Here is a 25,869-nt window from a genome sequence, read left to right as displayed (position 1 = left end):
ACCACAGGGACTGGCAGTACTCATGTGCTGTTTGCTAGAGGGAGGCTCCTGGTTGCTGTGGGAGCAGTGTAGGGTACCAGCGAGCCCCGAGGGCGCAGCACAAGCAGGCGGCCTGTGGGGAGGTGGTGGGGGGAGACAGGCCCCTCCAGTGGGGAGAAGATGCTGCTCATCCCAGCACCGCTTGCCTCAGCTTTTCAGGATGGTGGGCTATGTACAACATAACCTCTTCATCTTGGCGCTGTCCAAGAGGTGCAGTTAATATTCCCCATCATCTCTTCAAAGAGGATGGGGTGTGTGTTAGAAGTAATGGGAAATGAGACCCGAAGAGGCAGGTATTGCCCGCGTGGCTGTAGCGTGCGCTGCTGGTGAAGCACTGTAAATCGAGCGTGGCTTCAGCAACCACGCGTTGAACGTCTGGGGCTTTGCTGCTTTTGTCCTGTATCAGCCGATCTAATGAGAACACTTGCATCTGTCAATAAATGCTCTACTTCCATCCAAAAATAAGGCACTGGCCATATCTGCAGTACTCTCGCTAAGCTCCAGGTCGGACAGGCTGCTGCTCTCGCCGCTTCAATATCAATGACAGGTTAAAGGCAGAAGACGGGTGGTGAAGGAGGAAGTTGGGGGGCCAGCAGCAGGTACGTAGGTGGTGGTTGACATTAGGCTGGCAGAATGCGTAGCTGTAGCCCAAAGCGTCTCCTCACTTTGGTAGCAACTACAATTAAAGCCTGGATTTTACTTCTGACTAGTTCAGGCTGTATTACGTAGGGTGTTGACTTGCACGTTGTAGATCAAACAGTTGTGTGAAACAGTTCCTAGTTGTCTGCTCAGTTTTTCTTATGGAAGCTGCTATTGTGACTAGTAACGTGACAAAGTTGGCTGCGGTTTATGTTGGGGTATGAACCTGTAATGATTTGAGAACAATGCTGTGTCCTATTTATTTAGCTGTTAGTGCTAAACAGCCACCAAGCTGTGCAAAAAGGTACCAGTAGTAATTCCAGTGGGATCTGCATGTGAATCAATATCCTCAGCTGAAAATAAAACAGCATCAAGAGGAGAGATGAGCAAACAGTCTGTATCAACACAGAGCAAGGAACATGTCTGAAATCGGGGGCAAGAGACAAAGCAAACCATCTCGTGTCGCAGCTGTGAATTACTGCCCGCTAGTTTTGAAAGAACCATGCAATTTTGCAGAAACTTGTGTTAAATTAGCCGAACTGGGATTAAGTTGCTTCTATTTTTAAGGAATGCCTGTAAACCCCAACAGGCCATCCGGATGAAGGGGATTACAGCTACCAAACTCCCCCAGTGTGAGGAAGAAAATGCAAGTCAGAGCTCTTGGCAGTGACAACAAAGAAGGGGAGAGGGTGAGCTTCATTTGACAAATGAGGGGAACTGTTTCTTTTCCCAGTCAACTGCGTTCCCTTCCACGGAGCTTGAGGGTTTTGCTTTTAAAGCCGCTTGCTCATTATGGCTGCTTATTTTGTGGTTTGGTTTTTTTTTTTTTTTTTCTTTTATTGCCCATGGAGAAAACTTGCAGTCGGTGTGATTTAACTCTGGAGGAACTTTGAGTTGGGCCTACAGTACTGTTTTCTTCAAGTATAGCAGCCCTTACTAATAGGCAATAGTCTGATCGCTTTTCACAGCGTGGCTTTGATTATGCTTCAGCAATTCCTCTGTGGGTACTTTGGATGTAGTATTGATATGGCAAATTCTCGTAACATGATGAATGTGTCTTTAATAGGACTTCTTGCAAAGGGGCTTTGTGAAGGTATTTTCCATTATTAGAAAATACAGCGTAGAAGAAACATAACTGGGTAGAAAAGGGAATATTTGAGTGTAAGCTTTGCAGAAACCAGCCTGGGAGCTTCTGGTACTTGCAAGCAGATCTGACAGCTGTGTGCTGCCCTTTTAAGCTAACTTGGGGGGATTAATTGGTTTCTGCAGTTAGTATTTGACTTGTGCAGATGTCTCTGCCATACTCCCTCCTACATGCTGGGGTATGGCAGTAGTTGCTAGAGGACACAGTTGGAAGTGAGTGTTTAATGTGCAGGTCTCGCACAGATAGGTGCCTTTTTTCTTTCATCCTGCAAGTTCTTTTCAGGCCTGTTTTACAAACATGTAAAGCATCTTAGCAGGTTCTGGTATGGGGGAAAACGACTTTCTCCTGCCTTTTCAAATGTTTTCTGAGGATCTTGTTTTGCCCAGGTGGCAGTGGTAGGGCAGTACTGGTGTCTGCTTGCCCTGCCGTGGGGGCCTCTCTGAGTAGCCACAAGAGCCGAGGCTGGTTTTCCTCATGGCCCCGTGTCCGCCTCACCCTGAGCAAGGGACGGGCTGTACAGAGAGCTGGATAAAAGCCTGGCTTAGGGGGGGATTTTCCCTGAGTGAGGAGCAAGGGAGAGAGTGTTATGTGTTCGGCAAGGGTGATTTCACCTTCGTTCTGCTCCGTCCCCACTGATTGCAGAAAGGCTTTGCGGGAGTGGTTTCAATGCTGGATCTGGTTTTGTTTTGGCTTTTTTTTTTTCTCCTGTTTTTCCTTACCGGTATTATCCTTCAGGGAGCTTTGGGATGTTAGAAACCACCATGAGACGTCCTCAGGTCTGCTGAAGTACTGAGTGTTGCTCCTCCTGGGCTCCATGGCACACCCCATCTACTTTCTTCACTAGCAGCTCTCTTGTGTGGGTAACACATAGGGTGACTTTCAGGGGCTGGGACAGGAGGTTTCCCTCGTCTCTTCTCTCAAAGCTGAACTCCAGGAGCTCCTGTTACAACTTCCAACCTCAAAGACTAGTGACAGGAAAAATGCCTATTACACAGGTCTTTGTTTGTTTGTTTAAGGAGGAGACAAGAATTCACACACTGCAGAATTCACTGTCACGGCTGTCTCCTGAGCTGCTTCTCTAGATTAAGAAGAATAATGCCTTGGCCAATAAGAGGCCATCGATTTCAATAAATACCAGAATTCGGATCACCAGTATGGCCCAGCCCTGTGGTAAGGTCTCCTGCTGCACTGCATCTGTTTCTCCAAGCCTAATTCCCTTCTGTTTCACCAAGGTAAGTGAGTAGCTGTGTTGATACTCTAGAAATACTCCAGGCTTTTTTTCCCTAGCTTTTGTTTCAAATTCTTTGATGTACCAGGATACAGGGAAGGAAGCGTATACAACAGATGCTACAGCCATATACAAGCTCTCTCCTTTGATCCATTCCCTGATGAAGATCTCATGGAGCAAAAATGGAAGAAGGAAACAACTTCAGCTTTGCTGGGCGAGGTGCTTGTTGGTGGAATCTGCTTCTATTTCTAGCTGGGGAATGTATGTTGTATTTAATACTGAAAAGCTCAGAGTATTTTTCAGGTAAAATGTGAGAGAAGCAACTTCCTCCCACAGTTGTGAAGCCAAAGATTCCCTACGCTCTTACCTGAAGAGGGCCAGAATCATTTACCAGCATTTTTTCTATGCATTTTTCAGTCACCCACTTCAGCCTCTACACGAGAAAAAGCACCATGTCTGGAACTTCATCCAACAATAATTTTTTTTTTTTTTTTTTTCTCCCTACCCTGCTTCCTTACTGAACTAAGACAGAAACTGCTTTAAAAATACCTCCTTGTAGGGAGAATAAATCTTGTATTTCAGTGTGAGAAAACCCTTAGATGAGAATCTGAAACAAACTAGAAATGGGGTTTATACTGAACTACAAAGCATTTTCTTCACACTTCCACTACCAGTGCTGCTTCTCCTCTGAGCTATGGGAAAGGCCAGCCGAGGGTGCAGAAGCTGTCTGTGCTCCCTGCCATCCCTGGTAACTCACTCTCTCCATGCGGTGCCAGCTGTGGGCCGTGACCTGGCACGGCACGTTATGGGGCACATAAATGCTGCTAAGTGTCTTTAGCGGATTTTAGGGGGGGTGGACACCCGACCATAAAATGACAAAACCCAGCCGGCACCCAACAGTTTTGTTCATCAACCCCTCTTCGGCCCTGCGGCTGCGCGTGGTGCCCTGCTCTCTGCGGGACAACGCTGCAGCTGGTGCCTCCTCTGTGCCCTTCTGGCTCACGGTCTATGCAGGGCTGGTGCCGTTTGCACTCCGAAGAGGAGGTCGGAGGGGCAGGGTACGGTGAGGAGGCGATGCTCTGCTGCTCCCAGGCGTGGTGGCACGGAGGCGTGCTGCTGCCTTGCAAAGAGGTTGGTTTTGATCCGAGCTTCCTTTGTGGAGCATCTGGAGTGTTTGGATCCAAGCCTCGGGCGTGCATCCGTTCATTCCCAGTTGGAAGCATTGTTTGCCTCCTGGAATAGTTGAAATAGTGTCATTGGTTCAATGACGAGATCATTTTCAGCACCTGCTGGCCATCTGGGGTGTGTAACCACGCAGCATGCACCGGAGTGTATCACTGTTCACCTCCTCTGTAAGAAGGGAATACTTGCCTCTCATCAGCACAGTCAGTAAATGCACCACGACCCTTCTTTTCACATTACCGGGGAGGGGAAGGGGTTTAGAAAAACGCTGTTATTTTTCATGCAGGAATCTGGGAGAAAGGGGCTTGTCTGATGTCACACAGGATGTCTACGGAAAAGTAAGGAGCTGAATATGCATGTGTCTTGTTTGTTTTGCCTGGGTTAGAGCAGTGAGTGCAGAGATGAGCACGCGGATGGCCCAGGTTTTGTAATGCCACACCAGTATTTCTCTAAATTATAGGCTCCAAGACACAGTAAAGTGGAGGTCCTCTGCTCTGAAAAATCAGAGCAAGCTCTAAAATGCTTTTCCAATGATACTGCCATTCTTACAGAATGATCTTTATATTATAGTGTAAAAAAACCTCAAACCCAAATATTGCTGTCTAGCATCTTTAAAGCCAGCATTACTGATGCTACCTTTTGTGTGTTACTTTTATCATACCTTCTGGAAAAATGTTTTTTGGATGTTTCAGCATTTGCTATTCCCCAGTTCCCTCCACCAGGCCAATGGATGTTGATTGTTTCCAAAATGCAAGATGGAGCACCAAAGCTTAGGTTAGATGAAGTTGTTTCTTGTTCTATCCGGGACAAATTGCTTAGCCTCTTTGTGCCTTGTTGCTTGTCTGTTAAATACAAATAAATAGTTGTATCCTACCCCTCAAGACCAACATCAGAATAAAAGCATTCGCTGAGTTTCTCAAAAATGCTTGTGAGCGCTAAGGATCATCAGAAAAATGCTGAACTTCTTCCTTCACTTAACAGCTCTCCGATTTACACCCCTGCAGAGCAACGTATTATTGAGAGATCAGGACTTCTGCACTGCAGCTGACCCAACGGCAGAAAATCTGTGGAAGTTACAGAAGAGGAGTGGGCCGTGCCCTGCCCTGCCCTCCTGTGCCGGAGTTTAAAATGAAACCCCAGCCCTGTACTGGGAAACAAAGGATGCTGTGCACAGGGCACAAACCCAGCAGCCAAAGCTACCTGTGCGCAGCCCCGTAACCTTCCCCACCCCACAGAGACCCTGGAAAACTTGTGTCATCTCCAGGCTGGAGTCCTTGCCCTCCAGACAAGGCAGGCAGCGGGCGATCTGACTGCACAGGCACCTTCCTGCTTTCTACCCTGCTACTGCAGAACAAAGATTAATTGTGATCGTTTATTTTAATGCCTTTTCTGTGAAAATTGTTCATTGTGGGGGTAAAAATAGACAAAGAACTACGGAAGACATGGGAAACGAACAGAAATCTATTAATGATGTATATGAGAAGTGGGGTAGTAAATAATCGTTAAAAACTTATCTGCAGATGGTCTGGTGATTCCACATCAGGAAAGTATTACTCTAAACCTGGCAGACTTTATTAGAAGCTATGTACATTTTTCTCCCCAGATTGCTTCTCGTTATGGATTGCAGATCCTGCTCTGAGACTTCCAAGCAAGCACATACAATTATGCAAGACAGTGAAAGAAGACATGCAGGTAGTAGTAATAATTTTTATTTGTGAACTGTACTTGCAATTACAGTATTGCCTTTTGGGAACAATGACAAAAAACCCAAATCCCATAGAATTTTGCAGACGTGTTCTAGCAGAAATTCAACCCTATTTCAGCTTCTAGCATGAGATAAACTGGAGATGGGGTTCTCTTTCAACTAATCTCCTTGGAGGCTCTACTTCGGTTTCATTTTTATTTGTTTGCTTGTTTGGTTGTTTTTTTTAAGTACAACATTTAAGTCTGAACTGTAAGAAAGCAAATTCTTTACTGACATCCAGGGAAACCTTAGGCATGCTTTATTGAAGCACCTGTCATTTGTTGCTACCTTGCAGCCTCCGGACTCTTTTTCATTTCTCAACTTCTGTATTAAGGTTTCAGCATTACGGAGCTTTTGTATTCTAAAAAACTATTATATTATGCCCTTTGTTATGGGATGCAGTCAATCAAAGTTTAACTTTGCATCCGAAATCCAGCGCTTTCTGGGTTTATTTAAAATGTAGATATATGGCTAGATACAGTGTGATGAAAATAAGGTACTTTGCAGAAAGGATAAATGTGAAATGCAAGAAGAATATGCTAATATGAAATCTGTGACAAAATTAATTTTAACTATATGTCTCATTATTTTGGTATGCTCAGAGCATGGGCACACAGGTATGCAAGTTCTAGAATCATAATTTCAAACCATTCATTTAAATATGGATTCGTATGCATGAAATTTATATATAAAAATAAAAAGGAGCCATACTATGTCACCGTGTATGCAGTTCATAGGCTGGTAAGTAAATAAATTATTCATTTCAGTTACTTTTTCAAAGCAGCATTTGTTTAAAAGCATCTGTTAGTCTCTTTGAAGTGATGAATGAAAAAAAGGTTTGAGAAAATGTCTTCATTTAAAGAAAAACATAATTTTCACCAAAACATCATTTTGGTGAAACTGGCACGACTACCGAAATGGTCTTTTTTTCTTGAGTATGTATTTTCATCAAGTTCTAAAAATAACTGATTACTTGAGATATAGTCCCCATATGAGGCCTCCTCCTGACTTGGTTAAAATATGTGTCTAAGTATTTCATCCATATGACATGTTTGTGGTGGCAAGAGCAGAAGGGAAGGTAACCAGCGTCCAACAAGAACTAAAGATAGTCACTGCAGTCCGTAACAAAGTAAGAAAGTTGGCAGCTTAAAAATTAGGTGAGATCATCAATTGCCTCTACAGAATTGGGAAGAAAAATGTAATGAGACTGAGAGGGATCACTTATATTGACTAATTAAAAATATATACTTCTAAAACCTTATCCCAACAACCAAAAGAGGCTGCAGATAACAAGAAAAGGTCAGGATTTCATATGCAGAATGGAAAGAACATCAAATGCAGTGCTTCACTGACTCTCAGTTTGAGGGAATACATTTCTAGTTTGAAGTGTGATTGATATTCAGAACAGCTTCTGCTGTAGGGAAAGGGAATAACTGCCCAACTTTCTACACAGTGCAGAGATAACCATTTGACAAGACAAAAATCAACGTCAACAACATATAGGCATGTGCGTTGCTGCGTGGAGACCGTTTAATAGGACACTGGCTCGACCTCTTCCAACCGAGTACCCTTTGGTTGTACGACGCTTTGACAAGTTGTGTAACTGTTGGAGGACTTCACAGGACAGGGGAGGTAACGTATCAACACCACCATTATCGAATTCACGAGCACATAAACAGACCCAACAAATTGGATTCGATTTCTTATCAGTAGGACTTTTGTAAAGAGAGTGCTCCAAAGCGTACCGGGGAAGCTGGCAGCTCCTACTGTTCTTCAGAGCAGTTCTAAAACTGTTCATAAGTGGGAAGGAGAAACCTGCTCGAGTTGACATTAAACACTCTGCAGTTAGTCAGAAAATGCAAGAAATCAGGTTTGTAACACTTGTATTACACACCCTGCGTTACGTGAAACATTGTCTACATCATGCAATATATTGCGTATTGTTGGAATATTAAATTCAGCACTTCCACAGCTTGAACGCTAGTGATGCGTTAATATTTTTAGGCTTGATTTTCTGTAGCTTTTTAAAAACAAGATCCATTAAATGACTCATAATTATTATGGTGACAGATTTATGCTCTAGAGAGAGATTATGCCATTTAAAGCTCCTGTCCAAACAAAACCCCCAAACAAGAAAATCTTGAAGACCTGATACCTCAAATCTGGAAGAGATTGTGGATTATTTTTCTGTTTTGAAGCATGGAAAAGTTACTACAATACATTTTAGAATACTGTTGTGTTTTGCTTTCTAATCCATTAATCTGAAAAGCTGAACCACATTTGTCTCCATGACAGTGAGCAGGTGCTTCGCCAGGTTAGGCATCTATCAGTTATTAAGAATTTTTTTTTTTTTTTTTTTAAAAAAGCCTCATGAAATTAATGGCTAGTAGAGCTGAAGAGTGGTTTACTCTGTGATACCTGCTTGAGAATCTTCCACTGGAAGGGACTACACTTTTGATTACAGCATAAATCATTTCCATATGCAGTGAAATTCAATATACAAGTATTCCTCTGTTTCTTAGGAAACTGTGACCTCCATTGCTATAGTGTTGTACCTAAAAACTTAGACTGTTATCTTAGTTTGAAATTGTTCCTGCTGTCATTGAAGATTTTAGGTCAGATAAAGGATGAAATCCAAACACCTGTTAATTTCAGCAGGGATTTCCATTTAATTCTCCAGTGACAGAATTTTCCTTTTGAATAGTTTTGCTTTTTTTGATAAAACTACCTTCCATTAAAAAAAAATTATGTATAATTTGGCATACTTATTTTGGCCACAGAGGACCTGAAATGCAGCTCTCCTTGAGAGTTGGGAACCACACAAATGTGTGAATTATCAAAGAAATCACAGAGATTCTCAGTTGTTCCAAGTCCCTGCAATGTAACAACCTAAGAAATGGATTTCTTTTATTAAGAGCAGTGGTTGAAAGGTGCTCAGGAAAATGCAAGTGGTTTTGCAGACTTGTATCCAAATCCAGACTATTTAATGAATAGTGATAGTGCAGGGAGAGATGCTCACAGAATTAAACAGCTACCATTTATTGTTAGTGTGTGTTAGAAAGCACGCTTGCCTTTCTGCTGGCATCCCTCCTTCCAGGAAGGGGATGCATTTGAAACTTGCTCTGAAAATTTTATTGATTAATCAGATTTAGGGAGTGTGATAGGGAGAGCAGAAAACACTGGGTTCTATTCCGCTACTAAACAGTAATGAGGTTTAACCAAGACACCTTCTCTTGTTATTCTTTAATTCTCCAGTGATGGAATAATAGTGTTATCCTCTCTAAAGGCTGATGTGACACTTAATGAAATGTAATTAATGTGTTGGTTTAACTTTATATTAAAGGCAATGTTTACATCTGTAAGGTGAATTTCTGTTTAGAGGGATACAGGGATTAAACCTATTTCTAGAACTGTGCATGACTGTCCTCCTATTTGCCCAGATCTTTCACGTTGGACTGTCTAGAGCAACAGAGAGGTAAAATCACTGGAGATGAGCCCTGATTTCTAAATCAGATGAAAGTTTGCACCTTCAACCAGAAACACAAGGGATGGAGAGTTCTAGGTTTCCATCGAAATACCATACTTTGTCTCTAAATCAGTTTGATTTTTTTTTTTTTTCCCCAGGTAGTAACTCTAGTTGAATGGTCTTTGTGCTTTAAATGTTTATTGGGCTTCACAATTTCCTGTACACACTTGGCTGATTTAGGTGTGGAATATTTGGACAATTTTGGTAATTTTGTTGTAAGAGACATAAATTGGGTTTGGCATTCTATTCTAAAAATATGAGTTGTATGATTAGCTCCAAAGAAGGATTAGACAAAGTCATAGTCAAGAGGTCCACAGAAGAGTATTAACAAAGACTCAACAGCCCTACGTGCCCCAGTAGATGCTCTCCCTGCACAGCAGCTGGGGAGGGGAGTGTGGGACCACACCGTTGCTGGTCTGGCCCCTCCCTGGGATGCTTTTCTTATGAATTTAAAAGGACAAAGTGACAGCAAGCAGATGTCTGCGTTTACATTCCTCCAGGACAGTCCTCTCTGGAAAGGAAAATTCCAAGAAAAAAGCTGTGAATTGGTTTAACTCTTTCTGCCTGTAAGACAACAAATGCAAATGGTGGCCAAAAAAAGCCTAAATGTAACAAAGACACCAAAGATGTGGTAGCTAATGATGAAAATTTAGGAGGGTTAGTATGTGGAGTGTTATCTATGTTCGGGGTGTGCCAGGTGTTTTTATTTTAGGTGCTGTCTTAATCATTACACTAAGAGATGAGGGAAAAGAGAGGAACATGGAGCATGTACCTTAATATTTTAATGTAGTGAAATGTAAGATAGCATATAAAGTATCAGTGAAGCTGGTCATACTTACAAGACACAAGAAGTTGGAATGAAGTGATAATGAAAAGGACTGCTACCTTCCAGTGTGATGCTGAAACTAAGGGTTCAGTTCACACGCAACATAAGCAGAAGAATATCAATCAGCAGGACACCAGTATATGATTTTAATTAAAGTAAACCATTACTTTAAAACTCATTAGAAAACCTTCAGAAAACAGATAAACAATCTAGTCTCAGAAAAAATGCCCTAATGTGACTTTAATGGCTGTATTTAATTGTTGCAGAGAATGTTCAAATGCTATTTGATCACCAACCTTGAATAGAAATTTGATACATGACTCTTTAATATGGTATAAAAATATAAAATATAATCTACTGATGGAAGCTTATGTTAGACAAAGCTGGCCTAGATAGAAAGCAGATTTCTATGTGACAGTGGTTAGGCTTGGGATCAACTTCAACTGATAGATGCTGGCATGTCTGCCATCTGCAATCTTTAAATATCGGATATCTATGTTGTGATTTAAGCAAAGTTGTTGCTTTGATGTGGGAGCTGGCAACTGAGGTTTTAGACCTAACATTGTGCAGGATATCAGGATAAATACTTCTTTCTAGTACCGACTGATAGACAGAGATTGATGAAATCAATGCAGTTTCTTAGTAAAAAAAAAAATATTTCACATACTGTTTTAGTTTATGGAATCCACATTTTACTGAAAAGAACTTTATCTCATACCTCTTAACAAACTAGCATCATTGAAGCTATTCATTTCACCCACTCTTTGGGACTCAAGATGTATAGATTTTGCTTGGAACTTTTAAAATTACTTTTTTTACCTTTTTGAAAGACACTTAAAATTTGGAATTAGTTAAAGGAAATAATAAAATTTTAAATATCCAACCTGGCATCAGGACAAAGATAATGAAGCAGGAGTCTGAAAAGAATCTGCAGGAAGAAAAAAGGAGGAAGATGGAGGTACGTTTGCAGATCACTTTGTCATCGATGCTGCATCAGCAATATTCTTACTGTTAAGGAGATTAGTGACAGCTTCTGTCCCGAGATTCACTGTTGAAAGTCTCACTTGAATTTGCCTTCTTGTTTCATACATCAGCAAGTTTAGTTTGAAACACATTTTAAACTACCCAAGCTCTAACATGATTCTAAAGCACTTGCAGAATCTGCTTTGTCACAAAAACCAGGGCAACAGCGGTAGTTGGTTCAGGATGGAAAAATCTTCTTGTGATACAGACAGCTCTGAAGAAGGTAAATTATAGATGGCTTAAGTCACAAAGAATGGAAGCGTTTTAAGAGAGAAATACCGCGTTCAAATGGAGTGTCAGCCAAATAAAACTATGGGAATAGCTGGTGGAAAGGGAGTCCAGAGCAAAGGCAGGACTAGGCCACAAAGAATGTGGTGGAACCTGTGAAAAAACAGAATCCAGCAATGAATGCAGGTCTTAATATCTTCCTTGAGATTTCTGTTCTTTCATGTCACTTATGGGGAGACTTGTAACGCTTTCTGGACTTCTGCCCACATTTTGTGCTGGTGCTTTGTGACACTGCAAACAACTGAAAAAGGCTCATGCTGAACTTCAAGGGAAACAGCGTGCTTTTGAAGGTGCAGAGCCTTTCACTAAAGGGTCTCCTTGCCAGGAGGTGCCGGAGGGGGACGTCTGCTGCCCTGATCCTCCTCCCCAGGCCTGTAAGTAACACCAGGATTTGGATTATTTGTTTTGGGATGCTTACACAGCAACAGACTACTCCCTGGTAAAGGCATATATTTTGATTACATGTGTTTCTGCTGTTTTTCTCTGATACATCAATACGGTTAGAATGACACCAGAACCGTTTTTCCCTTCTGATCACTGGAAAGGTTACAAGACTGAGAACAGTTGCTCTGTGGCAAATCTTCTGGCTGTTTAAAAGTTTTGAAGTAGAATTTGTCACTGAAGTAACTAGGGCTGGACTGAAGCTGACATATTTTTTTAATTGATGGTAAATGATTAAATATACTGAGCAGGAAGGGTCCCTATGCACAGAGACTTTTTATTTTTGCTGTTCATAAAACTCACTTCTCACAGAAATGCACATCTGCCTTGTCATTCACGGACTAAAAACCAGTATTATGTTCTGTGGCTGCTGAAGGGAGAGTACCTGATTTTATGCTTTCCTGAGGGAGTTTTCTTCCCTCCAACTTGGTGTACTATCAACAAGGATATGCTGAGTGGAAGTGTGAGTATTTAAGAGAGGGTTGTGTTGGGAAGCTAGCAAGAACTGGAATCAAGATGACAGTTTACCCATGCCCTTTTCTACACTTTTTCTATTGTCTTCTCAGAGTGACTTCACATCTATCTTGGCGATATTTTACACAGATTTGAGCACCCCTTGTCTGCAACTTCAGAAGAGAACTTTTTCTTAATCTAAAGAGAAAAGGGCAGCTGCTACAGCAAGGGCATGTCTGCCTTGTACAGTTTTCACTGCACATCTGACACCAAAGTCCACCATCAACCAACACAGGCTCCCTTAGATGAGTCAGGAGGATTTGTGTGCACTTGTTGTCATAGTTCCATCATCTTCAGCAATGTAAACAAACAGGACCTTTAGTTGGCTGGGTATGTTTGTTGGGGGGGTGGAGTGGCACTGATTCCCCTAAACTCTCCAGCAGACAGTTGTTGGTAGCAGAGCCCTGAAGGGTGAATCAAGCCTATGCCAACGGAAGGGGCAGGAAAGGCAGGCTTATTTCCATGGAAAACCTATGCAGAAAAGCCTTCACATATAGCTGGTGCACAGACAGTTCTGAGAAAAAAATGAGGGAGGAAAAGAGACAATAGAAGACTCAGTGGAGAGGAAAAATTATAAGACTACCTAAGTTATCTTCTCTGGATTGAGTTGGGGAGGGGGTTAAAGAAAAACAACCTACTTTTGGTAGGTTCCTTTAAACTGCTCGCCTGAAATACAAAGTATACAAAGGCTTGTGGATGTGTTTATTAATGTATTAGAATCTCGCTATTTTCAAGCTGTAAGAAGATAAATGATAGAAATTTGGTTAACGAACAAAAGTTCTGTTACCTGTTTACTGGGGTGATGTAATAGCAGAGAGAAACTGAACCAGGCTATTACCAGTTGTATATTCACAAAGTACAGACGATCACTATTTCTACCTCGCCTCACAGCAGCGAGGATGACAGGCTACAGGAGAGTCAATGTCTAAAACATCCAGCAATTATTCTGAGAGGAAATTAAACAGTGCCAGAAAAATGCAACCAGATGCAATAGATACTCTGAAAACAGGGATTTAAAGGTTCTTTGTGCAAGCTTTCTACATACTTGGAACTTTATTTCAGAAGCTACTTTAAGTACAGGAACACTGCTGGTAGTCTAAGCTGTCTTCAGTTTCAACAGGATGCAATCTGGCACTTCATTCATTTGAAAAGGAACAGTTATTACAGTTTCTCAACCTGCTGTCCACAGTGAACATACTGCTTTCTTAACATCTGGAAACAAACAACCAAATAATTTTCCTTGGTGTTATTTAATTGCCATAGCAACCATGAGGCTATTAAAAGTTTACAGACAAGAGAAACAGCTTTAGGAAAGTGGAATGACAAGGAATCAATAGATGGACCGTTGGTGCCTTCTTACAGTACACTTAGACCTTTGCAGATAATTCTCCCTTTCATCCTTTTGGTGATCCCAAATATTTCAAAATGCAATGTTTTATCTTAGCTTTAAAAAAAAAAAAAGATGAAATGAAACTTATGTAAAGACTTCACAGACAAGTGTTGAAGATGCTTACTCTCTTCTGCAAACTCAACTGTAGGAAGAGTAGTATGTTAATTCCCAACATCTGTTAGGGGAATACAGCGTGAAGCCTTATGTACAAAACCTAAAAATCTTCATTAAGCCACAGGAGGTAGTGGTTTGATTTTTAAAATGCTGTGCAACTACTACTTACAATCCAACTACTGTTGATACTACTCCCCAGCTGGCAATCAGTGTTTTTTAAAGCTTATGTTTGCTCTGTTATTTGTGGTTTATGCTGTGTAGTCATCCACAGGAGTTGTCAATTAGCTTGATTCCTTTCCCCTTGTTTCAGCATTAGCTTGTGTGATGCTGGAAAAGGGAATGATTTGTATCAGTGTGAAAGAGGTTTTGTTCTTCCAATCTAGAAATGGGCTAACGCAGGTTGTGCCGAATTGTAGTGATGTCCCCACTCATGTAGTCCATCTTGCACTGTGCAGAACATAGTTTCCAGCTTGGCATTTCAACTACTTTATTTTTTTGCTTCATTTTTGTCCTGTTAAAGGATGACTGAGAAGCTCGTTTCAGCAGGAGTAGTGTCAGCAGCATGAAAAATTTCACTCTGAAACTGTATTGGTATGACCCCTTTTAGCCATAAAAAGTTACTTTCTTGTGTACAACTGTTTAAATTTATAGTTAGAAAAGGAACATGCAACACCCACAGAACAGTGGACAAAGGGCAGTGGAATTTTACTGCAGAAAAGAACATACAATAATTTTCAGAGTTAAACTACAAATCAGAAGTTATAATGCTGGTAAAACCTAAAATCCAGGATGTGTGCTAAACAAATCATTGATACGGTTTAAAATGCTGCAACCCACAAAAAGCTGGTGACACAAAATGGATGACTATTTAGCTCAAAACATGTCCTGGGCCCCACTGCACTGGAATGACAAGAAACTACATGTAACTTGTAGGAGAGGAAAGGTGATTTGATGACCTTGTTCTGGCACTGAGCATCTGCTCAACTGTTTCTACCCCAGCAGTCAAAGGTTTTCTAGTGTCATCAAGGAAGAAACAAGGAGTAGATAAAGCTCTTTTAGCCAGAACTAAAATGCTTTACAAGGAAGGCCTAGATCTGAGGTCTAACACTCAAGAGCTAGTAATTTTGTAAAGGTAAACTCAGAAGTCCAGTTTGAGAAAGTGTTAAGTCATCAAAGCACATATTGCAGTGAAAAGGGCAGAAAATTAAACCTGCCTCAACGTGCACTGACCAAGACATTCAGATGAAAATATTCTGTAAGCAAAAAAAAAAGATTGTGAACAAATGGCTGAATGCTGGAACTGTATGACTTAAGTATTAATGCAACTCGGTGATTCCTTTCTTGTGATGTAAGAAGTTGAGTCACCTCAACCTAAAAGGTTTATTTAGTTACCTATGCCAATTGGTACACAAAAGCCAGAGATGTGAAAAATCAAGTGATTCTCCACCTATGAGTGTAGGCAATCCTCCCTTTTCTCCTCTAGTACAAGGAAGACTGGGATGAAGGTAAGTGCCAAGATTAGGGGAAGGGAGAATAAAGTCTTTACTCTTGAGAATTTAGTAAAAGGTTGTAAAAACAAGATTAATTCATTGCAAGACAGTCTTGGCTCATGTGTAAGAGCACACGTATGAATCTGAATTCAGAGCAATTGCTAAACAGAACAGTCTATTGTAGAGTCGGTAAAAAGCACTGACAGACAAACGGAGAATACAATTTTCGAACTGTAATGTTACTTACGTATCTTAGTTGCATGAGTAAATCCTCTGACATCAGTGAGATTACTCAAAGCACAACTTGAAACCCGAACAGATTATAAAAACATTTCTTTAGAAAGGAGATGAACAGCTACTGGTAGACTTTCCAAGTAATGCATGCTTCAAAGGCTCCCCCTCAGATGTCTAATTAACAAAGTGGAGAGCACATAAAGATATCCTTAACAGAAAGGAAAAACAACGTGACTGCAAAAGTAGTTGGCCATTCCGATGGCCAGAAGCATTTCCCCTGCAAAGCATTCCCAGTTTTGACATCAGAAAAATGCTACATCTCAATGCCTTATTGTTAATGCTAAAGAGAATTAGCTTGATAACATTTCAATTAAAACAGGGTTTTAAAAATTTGTAACATTCTACATTGTTTTACAATTTCAATGCAGAGTAGTGTGCACAAAGTGCCAGAGAAGAATGAATATTCTGTATTATAAAGTTGCAGTGAAAATCCAAGCCTGAACTACCTTTGAAGTATTACAGTACACAGCTTGGGGTGACTCCCCGCCCAGTGTGTTGCCATGTTACACAGAATTGTACTCAGCTGTCTTAAGTTACCTTACTGTGATATTAGCACAATGTAGTAACAACGCACTCCACTGTTACACACAGTAGCAAATAGGAATAAGTGAAATCAAATTTTTGCTAGAAGAGTTAGTCATGAGTTACACAACTCCTTTACAACAACTGTCAGATGGACTCGATGGACAAACACAATGCAAACGAAACAGAATGGAAAAGTAGCACATCAATCCAAACTCCTGAAAAAGGAGCTAAATGACTTACCTTAGAATCTAAGAAGTCTGGTGAAGAAAGAACAATGCCCATATTCTTAGTGAGTATTCATTACAGAAGAATCCCTTCGTTAACAAGACACAGGCACTATTTTGTTTCATGGCCTCACGAAGAGAGGATGTATTTGCGCTGTACTTTTTATCATCCAACGCTATTTCCAGAGACATACTGTTACTATGAAGTAGCTTCATTAGCAAATGAGGAAGTGATATAGCCTATCTCCATTAGAAACATGTGGGGAAAAAGAATGTTTGCCATATGGGGAAAAGAAGAAAAATCAGTGAGGAAGTGTGTGCTTAAGCTTCCTGGATATCATAGCAAAGAAGGCAAAGCTTAAATTGGCTTTACATACATTATATTTATAGTTCTGAACATGTGTTCATGCATTTTACAGTTATTCAACAAAGACATTTTGAAGTTTTACTGTAATTGCAGAATTTCTCCTAGAAGCCAGAAAGGTGAATCACTTTTAAGTTTTTGGTGCAGTATGATGAGGTTAATAACGTTATTACATCTATATTTTAATTCTTTGCTGATTCTTGACCAAATTATTGGAGTCTTTAGCAGTATGATGTACTTATTACTGTTGGGTCATATCCTGAAGTGCACTGGAGCAGCAGCTTAACAGATGGCATTGTGGAAGGCCTGTATTCATTAAACAATGCTTCAAGATTATTTCCTCAATTCTCTTTCTGGAACTTTTACCTTCGTTGACGTCTGACACCCGGTTCCAGGAGTTAACAGTTATTACCAGAGGAGGCTGGCTTTGATCCCTGGGTCAACTGCAAAGCCAAAGTGGAAAAACGCATCTTTGCAAAGAGCAAGGGCTGCTGATATTGGCTACTGTATAAGGAGTCCCACCTCTAACAGTCTCTCTTCTGTCATGAATCCTTTTCCTTTCCTTTCTCCTTTCCAAACCCAGTTTCTTCTCATGTCTAACTGGGAACACGTCATAGCTTTAGTCTCTTAAATAAAATAGTATCTGCTTCCCCAAGATAACCAAACGCTTCCAAAATTAAACTGCACCGAATTACAAAGGAAAGAGTAACAAAAAAGGTGACTCAGTTAAGCACCTAGTAACAGGTTTTTTTGTGAGCTTTACATCACCTGATAAGGTAAAATAAAAAAAAAAGAAAACTTTATATTTCACTTTTCACAATGACATTAATTGATTTATTAATTCTACTGACTCAAGTCATCTGTTTTGCTGGTACACGTTACAGATAATAATACTGATAGCTGCCATTTAAGGCACAGTTTTGATTCTGGGATTAATGTAACCATTCTTGATTTCAAGCTGGCATTATGTTCTCAGCTCTCTGAGCAGCCTTTTTGGATATAATACTAAACCAGTAAGGTCAACTGGAGGAAGACACAAGTGACAAACTTTAGATTATTGTCATAAAAGTGCAAGACACTCAGCTAGCACTTTTCAACGTGTCAACGCCCCTTCCAGTTTGAAGTTGTTCCTGAAGGAGGTATTAACCCAAGACATTTTACACTGAAACAGATAAAGAAGTATACAGGACTATTCTACCTCAGCAAAAGACAAGTTACTAAGATCAGTCTCATGTGATTCCCTGTGCTTTTCTACCTAACCATGCTTCAGGACTACAAAAGTTATGTTTTCCATGAAGTATGTAGGAAGCTTAAAACCAAAACATATGTTCTGAAAACTGAACTAATGCTTTTATTTTTAACTAAGTTTTCACCCTCTACCTACTGCTTAAAAGCCAAGATCAACAAACAAATAATGGTATGTTCAACAAAAATTTATGTAGCTGCTGCAGGCTTAAAATGGCATGTTAAGAGTATGCTTGCAGCTGGAACTATTTCTTGTTTAGTCAAGCTTATAATATTTACTACTGGATTTAAGAAGGATCTTCCACCTATAAACAAGCTCTACAAAAACCTCACTGTTTGCCTCTTCAGTATAAAAATATAGCACACACGCACACAAAACCAGACTTCTCTAGGCAAAGATGCCTGCCACAGGTTAAAATAAAAAAATAACTTAAAAAATTCTGAAAAATCTCATACAGATAAGAAAGATGCTATGCATATACTAATGTCAATGATAACATACTCTCACTCGTGCTATGCTATTCTAACAGGTAGATCCAGAAAGTACATTTGCATTTGTTTCATCTTGATGCTTTATGTGCTCCTTAGACTTAAACTGCTGCTGAACAGACTTGTTACTATAATCCAGAAATGTCTAATTTTGTTTCAAATACGATTTTTTTAAAAATACAAAAGCAAATGATTACAGAATTATGTTTACGACTCAAGCTGGTTCAACAAATTAAACTTTCCAAAGACAATACATTTGTTTCCTGAGATATCTAAAAGTCACGTTTCAACTTCATGTTACACTACAATTAACAAAAAATACTATGCACAAAACCAGAGATTAACTACAGCATACAAGCACATTTACAGAAGTTACCTAATTTCACTAGTACTATTTGTGTTAATGTGTACACCTTAACAAAGTCCTAAAATAATCTTTATACATTACAAAACAAGGCTTTACAAAACTTTATTTGCAAGTTACTTCATTCTAAAAATGTCAAAACATAAAAAAATACCATTTCCTAAAGGAGTTTACAATAAGAGGCTAACAATCTGGCATGGAAGAGGTAATATATGGAAACCTGTTTTAACAGTCACAAATCAGTCGCTGGTGATTAAAGAACACTTTGTTCTTCAAAGCTGGTAGGCACTTCCACATAGCCAGAAAGGTAAGTTTTCCTACCACTCCTTTTCCCTCCCATACATAAAAATATCCAATGCAATAAAAAAAAGGTAGGATAAAAGGGTGGACACGTGATCAAATAAAAGCGTTATCTAAGGTCTTGATTATTGTTACTCTTGTGTAAGTGTAAAGATTTTGTCCCAAAGTTTTCCTGACAAGATGGAGTTATTTGGCCTTTAAAAGTGTTAGCTGAAATACCTCCCTTTTTTACCAGTATATGTTGTTTGCTCACTGCTGTACTGTTGGTTTATGTCTGTAACAGAAACTGGCTCTAGGCCAGCCCATGGGTCCTCAAGCATTGAAGGTCTGTAATAGTTTTCCACATCATTAGACACTCTTTTCTCTCTGCCATCCGCTGTACCAAATGGAGTAGATGTCCTGGGTGATCCCTTTGGAAGAAAACCATCAGGTAAAGAAACATTTAATAGACTAATTCAAACTAAGAAAAAGTTTCCTTCTAATGTAGCAGAGCTTTGAAGCTGATTATTAATGATAATTACTACTCCTCACTTTCATCTTCCTCAGAAGACACTAATTTTATTATACTTTCAATTATTAGCGATGATTTACCAGGATAAGAAGAAACAAACCAGTCTTCTCCAAAATACCTGTTTAACATCACTGTGACACATAACTACAGAAAAGCTCCTTGTGCTATTTTTTATAAGCTGCCTAAGTCAATGACATGTCTTACTCAAAAGCTGAACAACAAAACAGGGAGTTAAGAGGCTGAGGAAGAGCTGGTTTACAAGATCAGGTCAGATATTTAATACTTATAGATTGAACACAGCATTGTGTAACACAAATAGCTACAAATGAACCCCAAAATACCCTGTTTTAACAAAACTAACATTCTGTGAAATTTGAGAAGAGGGGACTTTATTTTATATACAATCTGGATGTAATCAGTGATTAAGCAGGTATTACATAAAAGAAAAACCTTTTGCATGGAGCTTTTGATATTGAACTTTTTAAAAAAGAACAAGGTTCACAAGAACTGCTTCTGCAAGCATGCTAAAAGTCTGCAACTTGGAGATGTATGACATAAAGGAAATTGCTACAACCATTTTGTCCTGTTAAGCATCATCCGTTGTTCTTTTCCTTGGATTCACTTCCCTAAAAAGTGAGGTTTTGTCTAAAACTGTATTGTTTCAATTAATTAGTTTTAACCAAAGTTAAACGACCTATCCTATAGATACCCAAGTTAAGTCTCCAAACACACCCGTTGCATTCCGTACCATTAGAAGAGGAGGATTTCTTGAGGCTGATTATCAGCCTCTGACTTTGTAAAGGAGGGTAAAAGCAGTGATTTAAGGGCTGCTTTCCCCATCCCCCTGACTTTCTGGCCCAGAAGTGATGGTATCTGAATTTGACTAATAAGCCCTGCAGAATCTATGTGCATAGATCATATGAAACAATTTCTGGGTGAAACTGAGAAATGGTGCCATATAGTGAAGGCCCGTATGCTGAAGGCCCATATGCTTAGCCAGAAGAACAGATTCCACTGAAACTGCTTGACCGTATTTCTGAAAATGTACTGTGGTAGGAGCCTGCTTGTATGGTCCCAGTAAGTACTTTTCTAGAACTCCTAAAAAGCTCGATGGTAATGGATACACAACCAAATGTGGAAGCATCCACGTCTTATTTACAAGGCACTTGTTTCTAATGATTCGTTGTAGCACAATTAGGTTATGTAGCTAAGATGATGATCTCAAACCAGAAACATTACTAAAAGGTAGAGAATTACTGTATCAAACCCATGATGGTAAGGGCAGATAATCATCTCAGAATACATCTAAAAACCTTTCTAAGGGTCATGGAGTTTCCCATAGCAAGTCAACATGCGCTAGCAAATGTGACATTTATGTTAAGCACTGACATTTAGTAGTAAAGCAGTAGTACTCACTGCATTCTATTTTCAAAATAAAAAACACCCAACTGTTTAAAATGTTTAATGGAGGCCCTGTAACTTTGACATTGTAAAACAGTTTGAGTGTGTTTATTTAATGCTATGTCTAATCTGCAGAACTCCAAAGAAAACTGAACTGATGTAACTATCTGCAGTATCCAGTGACAGAACAAAATAATTCAATGGTAAGGCTCTTCTGGATGGATTTATTTTCTAATATTAAATTTCACTACAATATAATGCAGGCCAGGAGTAACACTGACTGTTTAGCATGTTTGAGATCTAGGAAATGTATTATTATGTAATACAAGATTCACGGCCTTCAAGAAGGGTTAAATTTAAGCAGGCTACTATTTAAAAAAAAAAAATAGCATACTAGTCATTTTTTTCCCCTCTATTTTTTTTAGAAAAAAAAAAATCAAAGTGTGATTATTACAGGACTGTGGAAAAGAAAAACAGCCCTACCTGCGCAAGCAAAACCATTCTGTGCAAAAGAAACTGTTGCCAAAGATACCTTACAAAAACTTTATTTTACTGTCACTGATGCCAACAGCCTTTTCTCACTGAACTTTCCTTAAAGAAACAGTCAATCTGTTCTCAAGACTTTTTTTTTTCCAGACAACAAATCTCTCTCTACTGTAGAAAACCCCCCATCTTTCAGTGCTATTCATTAACGTGTTACTGAATGAGGTAATACTGCCTTGAAAACGGGGACAGTTGCTCCTTTATCAACTTTCTTCACCTAACGTTAATTTCCGCCACAGAAACACAAAAATGCCTGTACATTTCAAAAGATTTTTTATTACTTTCTGTAATCATTTTCAACCCATCACCACTAACTAGCTGCTGTTACTAGCTAGTTAACTAACTCCTGTTGAGTGTAGAAAGGGAAACACTACCACTAAGCAAACCATTTCTTCAAGAAATACAACAAACGTGTTTTCCTAAAATGTAAAGCAGATGCATTTCTGTGGAAAAAAACAAGCTTCCTGTGTTTTTAAGTTTTCTGTTAATTTCAGAAAGTCTACAACCACAAAATGAGCACAGAATACTAATGATATTAATAGAGTACTAAAGTAAATATAAACTGTCTTTTGGACTTCCTGATGGGATTTTAAAGGGTCACTTAAGGCTTTCATCTTGAAAACGGGGACAGGAGCATCATAAATTTCAAAAGCACTGTAGTTCTCTTAACAGTAGCATCTACAAAAGGGAGGGGAACAATCCACTTAGCTCAGAAAAAAACTGATGCTTCAAAAATGAAAAAAATCCCTCTACCTGAATCTATTCATGTCCTCATGGACTGAGATTCTTGTTGCTGACATGGAAGATTGGGACTCATAGTTTATGAGACTTCCTCCCTCCGTGATTGCCTCTATTGCTCTCCCAGGCAAAACAACCCATGTGTATACACATCAAAGCCATACACATTACTTTAGTCCTAGGCAAAGCTACAGACATACGATGTCCTTCTAGTCTTGGAAAGCATCACCATCAGGTCAGTGCTCCTAAACTACTCTCAGAGTCTACAGAAGGGAAGGATTGAAGGGAAAATGTTACAACAATCTGTGACTGGATTCAAACTTGTACCTTCTTTATGACAGGTTTCTACCTTAACACCAAGAATGGAGCCTCCTGCCCACAGGTCCTGACATGAAACTGTTCTTGACTACAACTTGAGGCAAAAGGATCCTGCATATTCTTCTGCTCAGTTAAGGAAGGCTCTTAAAAAACACTTAACTGAATATCCAGAGAGTGATCTGAAGGGAAATCTGATACCAACAACATAAACCATCCCTCCAGAATCTGCAGAAGAAACCCCACATCCTTTGGCTTTTTAACAGGTACAGAAGTTAAGGAATCTATAGGCATCCACACTGGCAAAGGCTCCCATGTTGAAGAAAATGTATAGGGATCATAATGATCCCCTTCCACCAATTAGGAGATTCCTACAAGATCGTTATCTGCACCACAAAAAAGTAACCAAAGACTATTTCTGAATGGGAATGTGATTATGCAGTTCAGGCACACTAAGATTTTACTAACCTCTGTTAAGATTTGCCTTCATTATTACACTTTAATCCTTTAAGTGTCTGTAAAAGCACCTGAAAATTTTATCACTGTACTGCATGTGTCATTTGTTATGTTTTTAAGGTTTCTCTAATATTGCATAAAGCCAGCTATTGGCATCAAGAACTGCCATCCCTGTCTGCATTGCCAGTCACATGCCCCAACTAAACCATCTGAAAAAAACATTAACTCACAGAACCTGTTGTTGATAGCTCCCAGGAAAACTACTTACACAAGCTTTCACTGCAATGCAAAGACTTTAAAATGATACTCTATTATCCCCACATATATGCTAATTTCTGCTTAAAGGAGCCTCAGCTTAGTTCTCTTTAACAGAGCACTCCTTTTCTCCGCTCATGTCTCAGAAAGCTCTGTGTGTGGCTAGGGCAGCTTCCGTGATGCAAGACGACACAGGCAAAGTAAAAGCACACAGAACTTCACCACTGTGTTAAAGAAAACCGATCAAAGGGATGTACCTACGAGGGAAAGAGGCGTTTGCTGCAGTTCTGGGTGGTTCTTAACTCTCTACCTTCACATGCCAGCATAGGAAAAGGAAGGAAACTACACTCGTGTGAGCCCTTGTGCCTTCACAAAAGGCCTCAGCCAGGCCTGGGGCCCTCTCCCCTCACCGCTGCCTAAGCTGGGGTCTCTCCATCCTCTCTCTACCAGGGAGAAGACAGATTTTGCCCAGTGCGGTGCAAGTCTCGCTCTCTCCTGAAAATCGCAGTGCAGGAGGTGGACGCTGCGCCTTGTCCCAAGCCCTGGGCGTGCTCTCCCCTGCGGGCCGAGGGCCGCGCTTAGCAGCGGCTCTCTCCCTCCCTCCCTCCCGCCCGCCCCGCTGTGCGGAGGCGCAGACCTGTCTCCCTCACCGCCCTGCCCCATACCTGGTAGTGCCTCTGGAAGCCCCCGGGCGAGCGCTTGTGCTGCTGCGGGTGCAGGGGAGCTCCAGCCGGGGATACGCCGCCGTAAGGAGCCGGGTACCGGGGGCTGACACTCTGCGGCCTGCGCGGGGTCTGCCCCACCGGCGACGGGCTCCCGAACCGCCCGCCGCCGCCATGGAAACCGTGGCCCCGGGGCGAATGGCCGCCGCCGTAAGGCCCAGGCCGGTGGCCGTAGGGCGGCGTGTGGTGGGGGCTCCCGTAGCCCCGCGGGGAGGGGGGCACGGGGCTTCCCCCGGAGGCAGGGCTCCGGAAGCCGCCGCCCGCGTACGGAGGCGTCGGGGGGCGGAAGCTCTGCCGGTACATGGCCCGGGCCGGCGGCGGAGAGCAATAACACCTGCGCAACGGCGGACCCCGGCAGGCGCCGCGGCGGAGCGGCGTCACTTCCGGCCTTGCCGCCCGCCTTCCCCCTTCCCCGCCAGCCGGCCGCAAGGTTCCGCCCGCAAAATCTTCCCAGGCGGGGGACACCCGGCGGACACCCGGCGGACACCCGCGCCTGCCGCGGCGCCCGCCCCGACTGGCAGCGCGAGGGGAGCCGGCCCGGGGTGCGCTCGGTCCGGCCTCGCGGCGGGCCTGCCCCGACCCCGGCGGACGCGTTTCCCGCCGGCGCCCGCCGGGCCGGGCCGCTTGGGAGCGGGAAGGCGGCAGGGCGGTTCGGCGGCGTTAGGCGGCGATTTGTCACCCTGACCCCGAGGAGTTTGGGGCGTTTTCAAGCGGAAGAGGAGTTATCCGAAGCGACAGTCTTAGAAGATGTGGAGCGGCTGTGCCCCTTGGCTCGAATTAAAGGCGCAGTGATAAACACCGCTATTCGCGAGCTGCGTATAGTTATAAGTGAATGCCCACGGTGCTACAGTTGATAAAAATCAACAAAATCCACTGTTGTAAAGCAAAGCGAGTATTTGCCTCGTTTCGCGGCGCTTCAGATGTGCTTATTCGCACTCCTTTCTTGTACAGTCTTTTATTATAATACGTGAGTCTGCAAATGCTACATACATCGTAATAGTCCCAATTGAAGACATACAGTGACATATTTAAAGAGTACTTTAACGGAAAGCTTTGTTTCCTGTTTGGGTTTTTTGTTTGTTTGTTTTTAATCAGTTTGAACTGTCTGCAGTTCTTCAGTGGTGTGGAATTTCTGGCAATAACACCTATGCATACAAACTCAGGCAAATGCTCTGTTGGAGGAGAACCTTATGTTTAGCGACATAAACTCAAATTGACGGTGTTCCTTTTTAGCATTCCTGTTCTGTTCTCAGCTATGTTAATGTGAATGTTCAACAGGTGAAAAGTAGTAAATAGACTTTTGTTGTTGTTTGGGATTTCCATCAGTGTAACAAAGCACTACTTAGTTTTAGGACACTGCCATGTATATTAAATAGGGCTTTCAGAACAGTAGCAAACAATTGTTAGCCAGTAAAATAAGATGGATGTTTCTATGCTTTGTAAGTCCTGTTTTGCTTTGGCGTTACACAGGTGGTTTTTTGTTTGGGGCTTTTTGGTGGATTTTTTTTTTTTTTTTTTTTTTTTTAGAGGAATTGG

General features: G+C 41.2%; 1 protein-coding gene across 2 annotated transcripts; it reads right to left on the bottom strand.

The window, feature by feature from the left end:
* Nucleotides 1-5,798: 5,798 nt before the first annotated feature.
* On the bottom strand, nt 5,799-24,697 carry MPLKIP (M-phase specific PLK1 interacting protein). 2 transcript variants are annotated; one of them, XR_012633241.1, is made up of 3 exons: nt 24,277-24,697; nt 16,647-19,802; nt 5,799-11,732 (listed from the first exon to the last, which is right to left on the bottom strand). XR_012633241.1 is itself a non-coding variant. In XM_074900908.1 (2 exons), exons 1-2 carry the CDS (start codon nt 24,634-24,636, stop codon nt 19,599-19,601), a joined length of 564 nt encoding a protein of 187 aa, XP_074757009.1. In that variant the 5' UTR covers nt 24,637-24,697; the 3' UTR covers nt 15,367-19,598. The 2 variants fall into 2 exon arrangements, 1 of the variants encoding a protein (XP_074757009.1); XM_074900908.1 differs by lacking the exon at nt 5,799-11,732 and having other exon boundaries at nt 15,367-19,802.
* Nucleotides 24,698-25,869: the final 1,172 nt, after the last annotated feature.

This window comes from Athene noctua, chromosome 2 (assembly GCF_965140245.1).
Source record: "Athene noctua chromosome 2, bAthNoc1.hap1.1, whole genome shotgun sequence".
Lineage (NCBI taxonomy): Eukaryota > Metazoa > Chordata > Aves > Strigiformes > Strigidae > Athene > Athene noctua.
The sequence above is the reverse complement of the archived record's forward strand: the minus strand, read 5'-3'. Positions and strand labels throughout refer to the sequence as shown.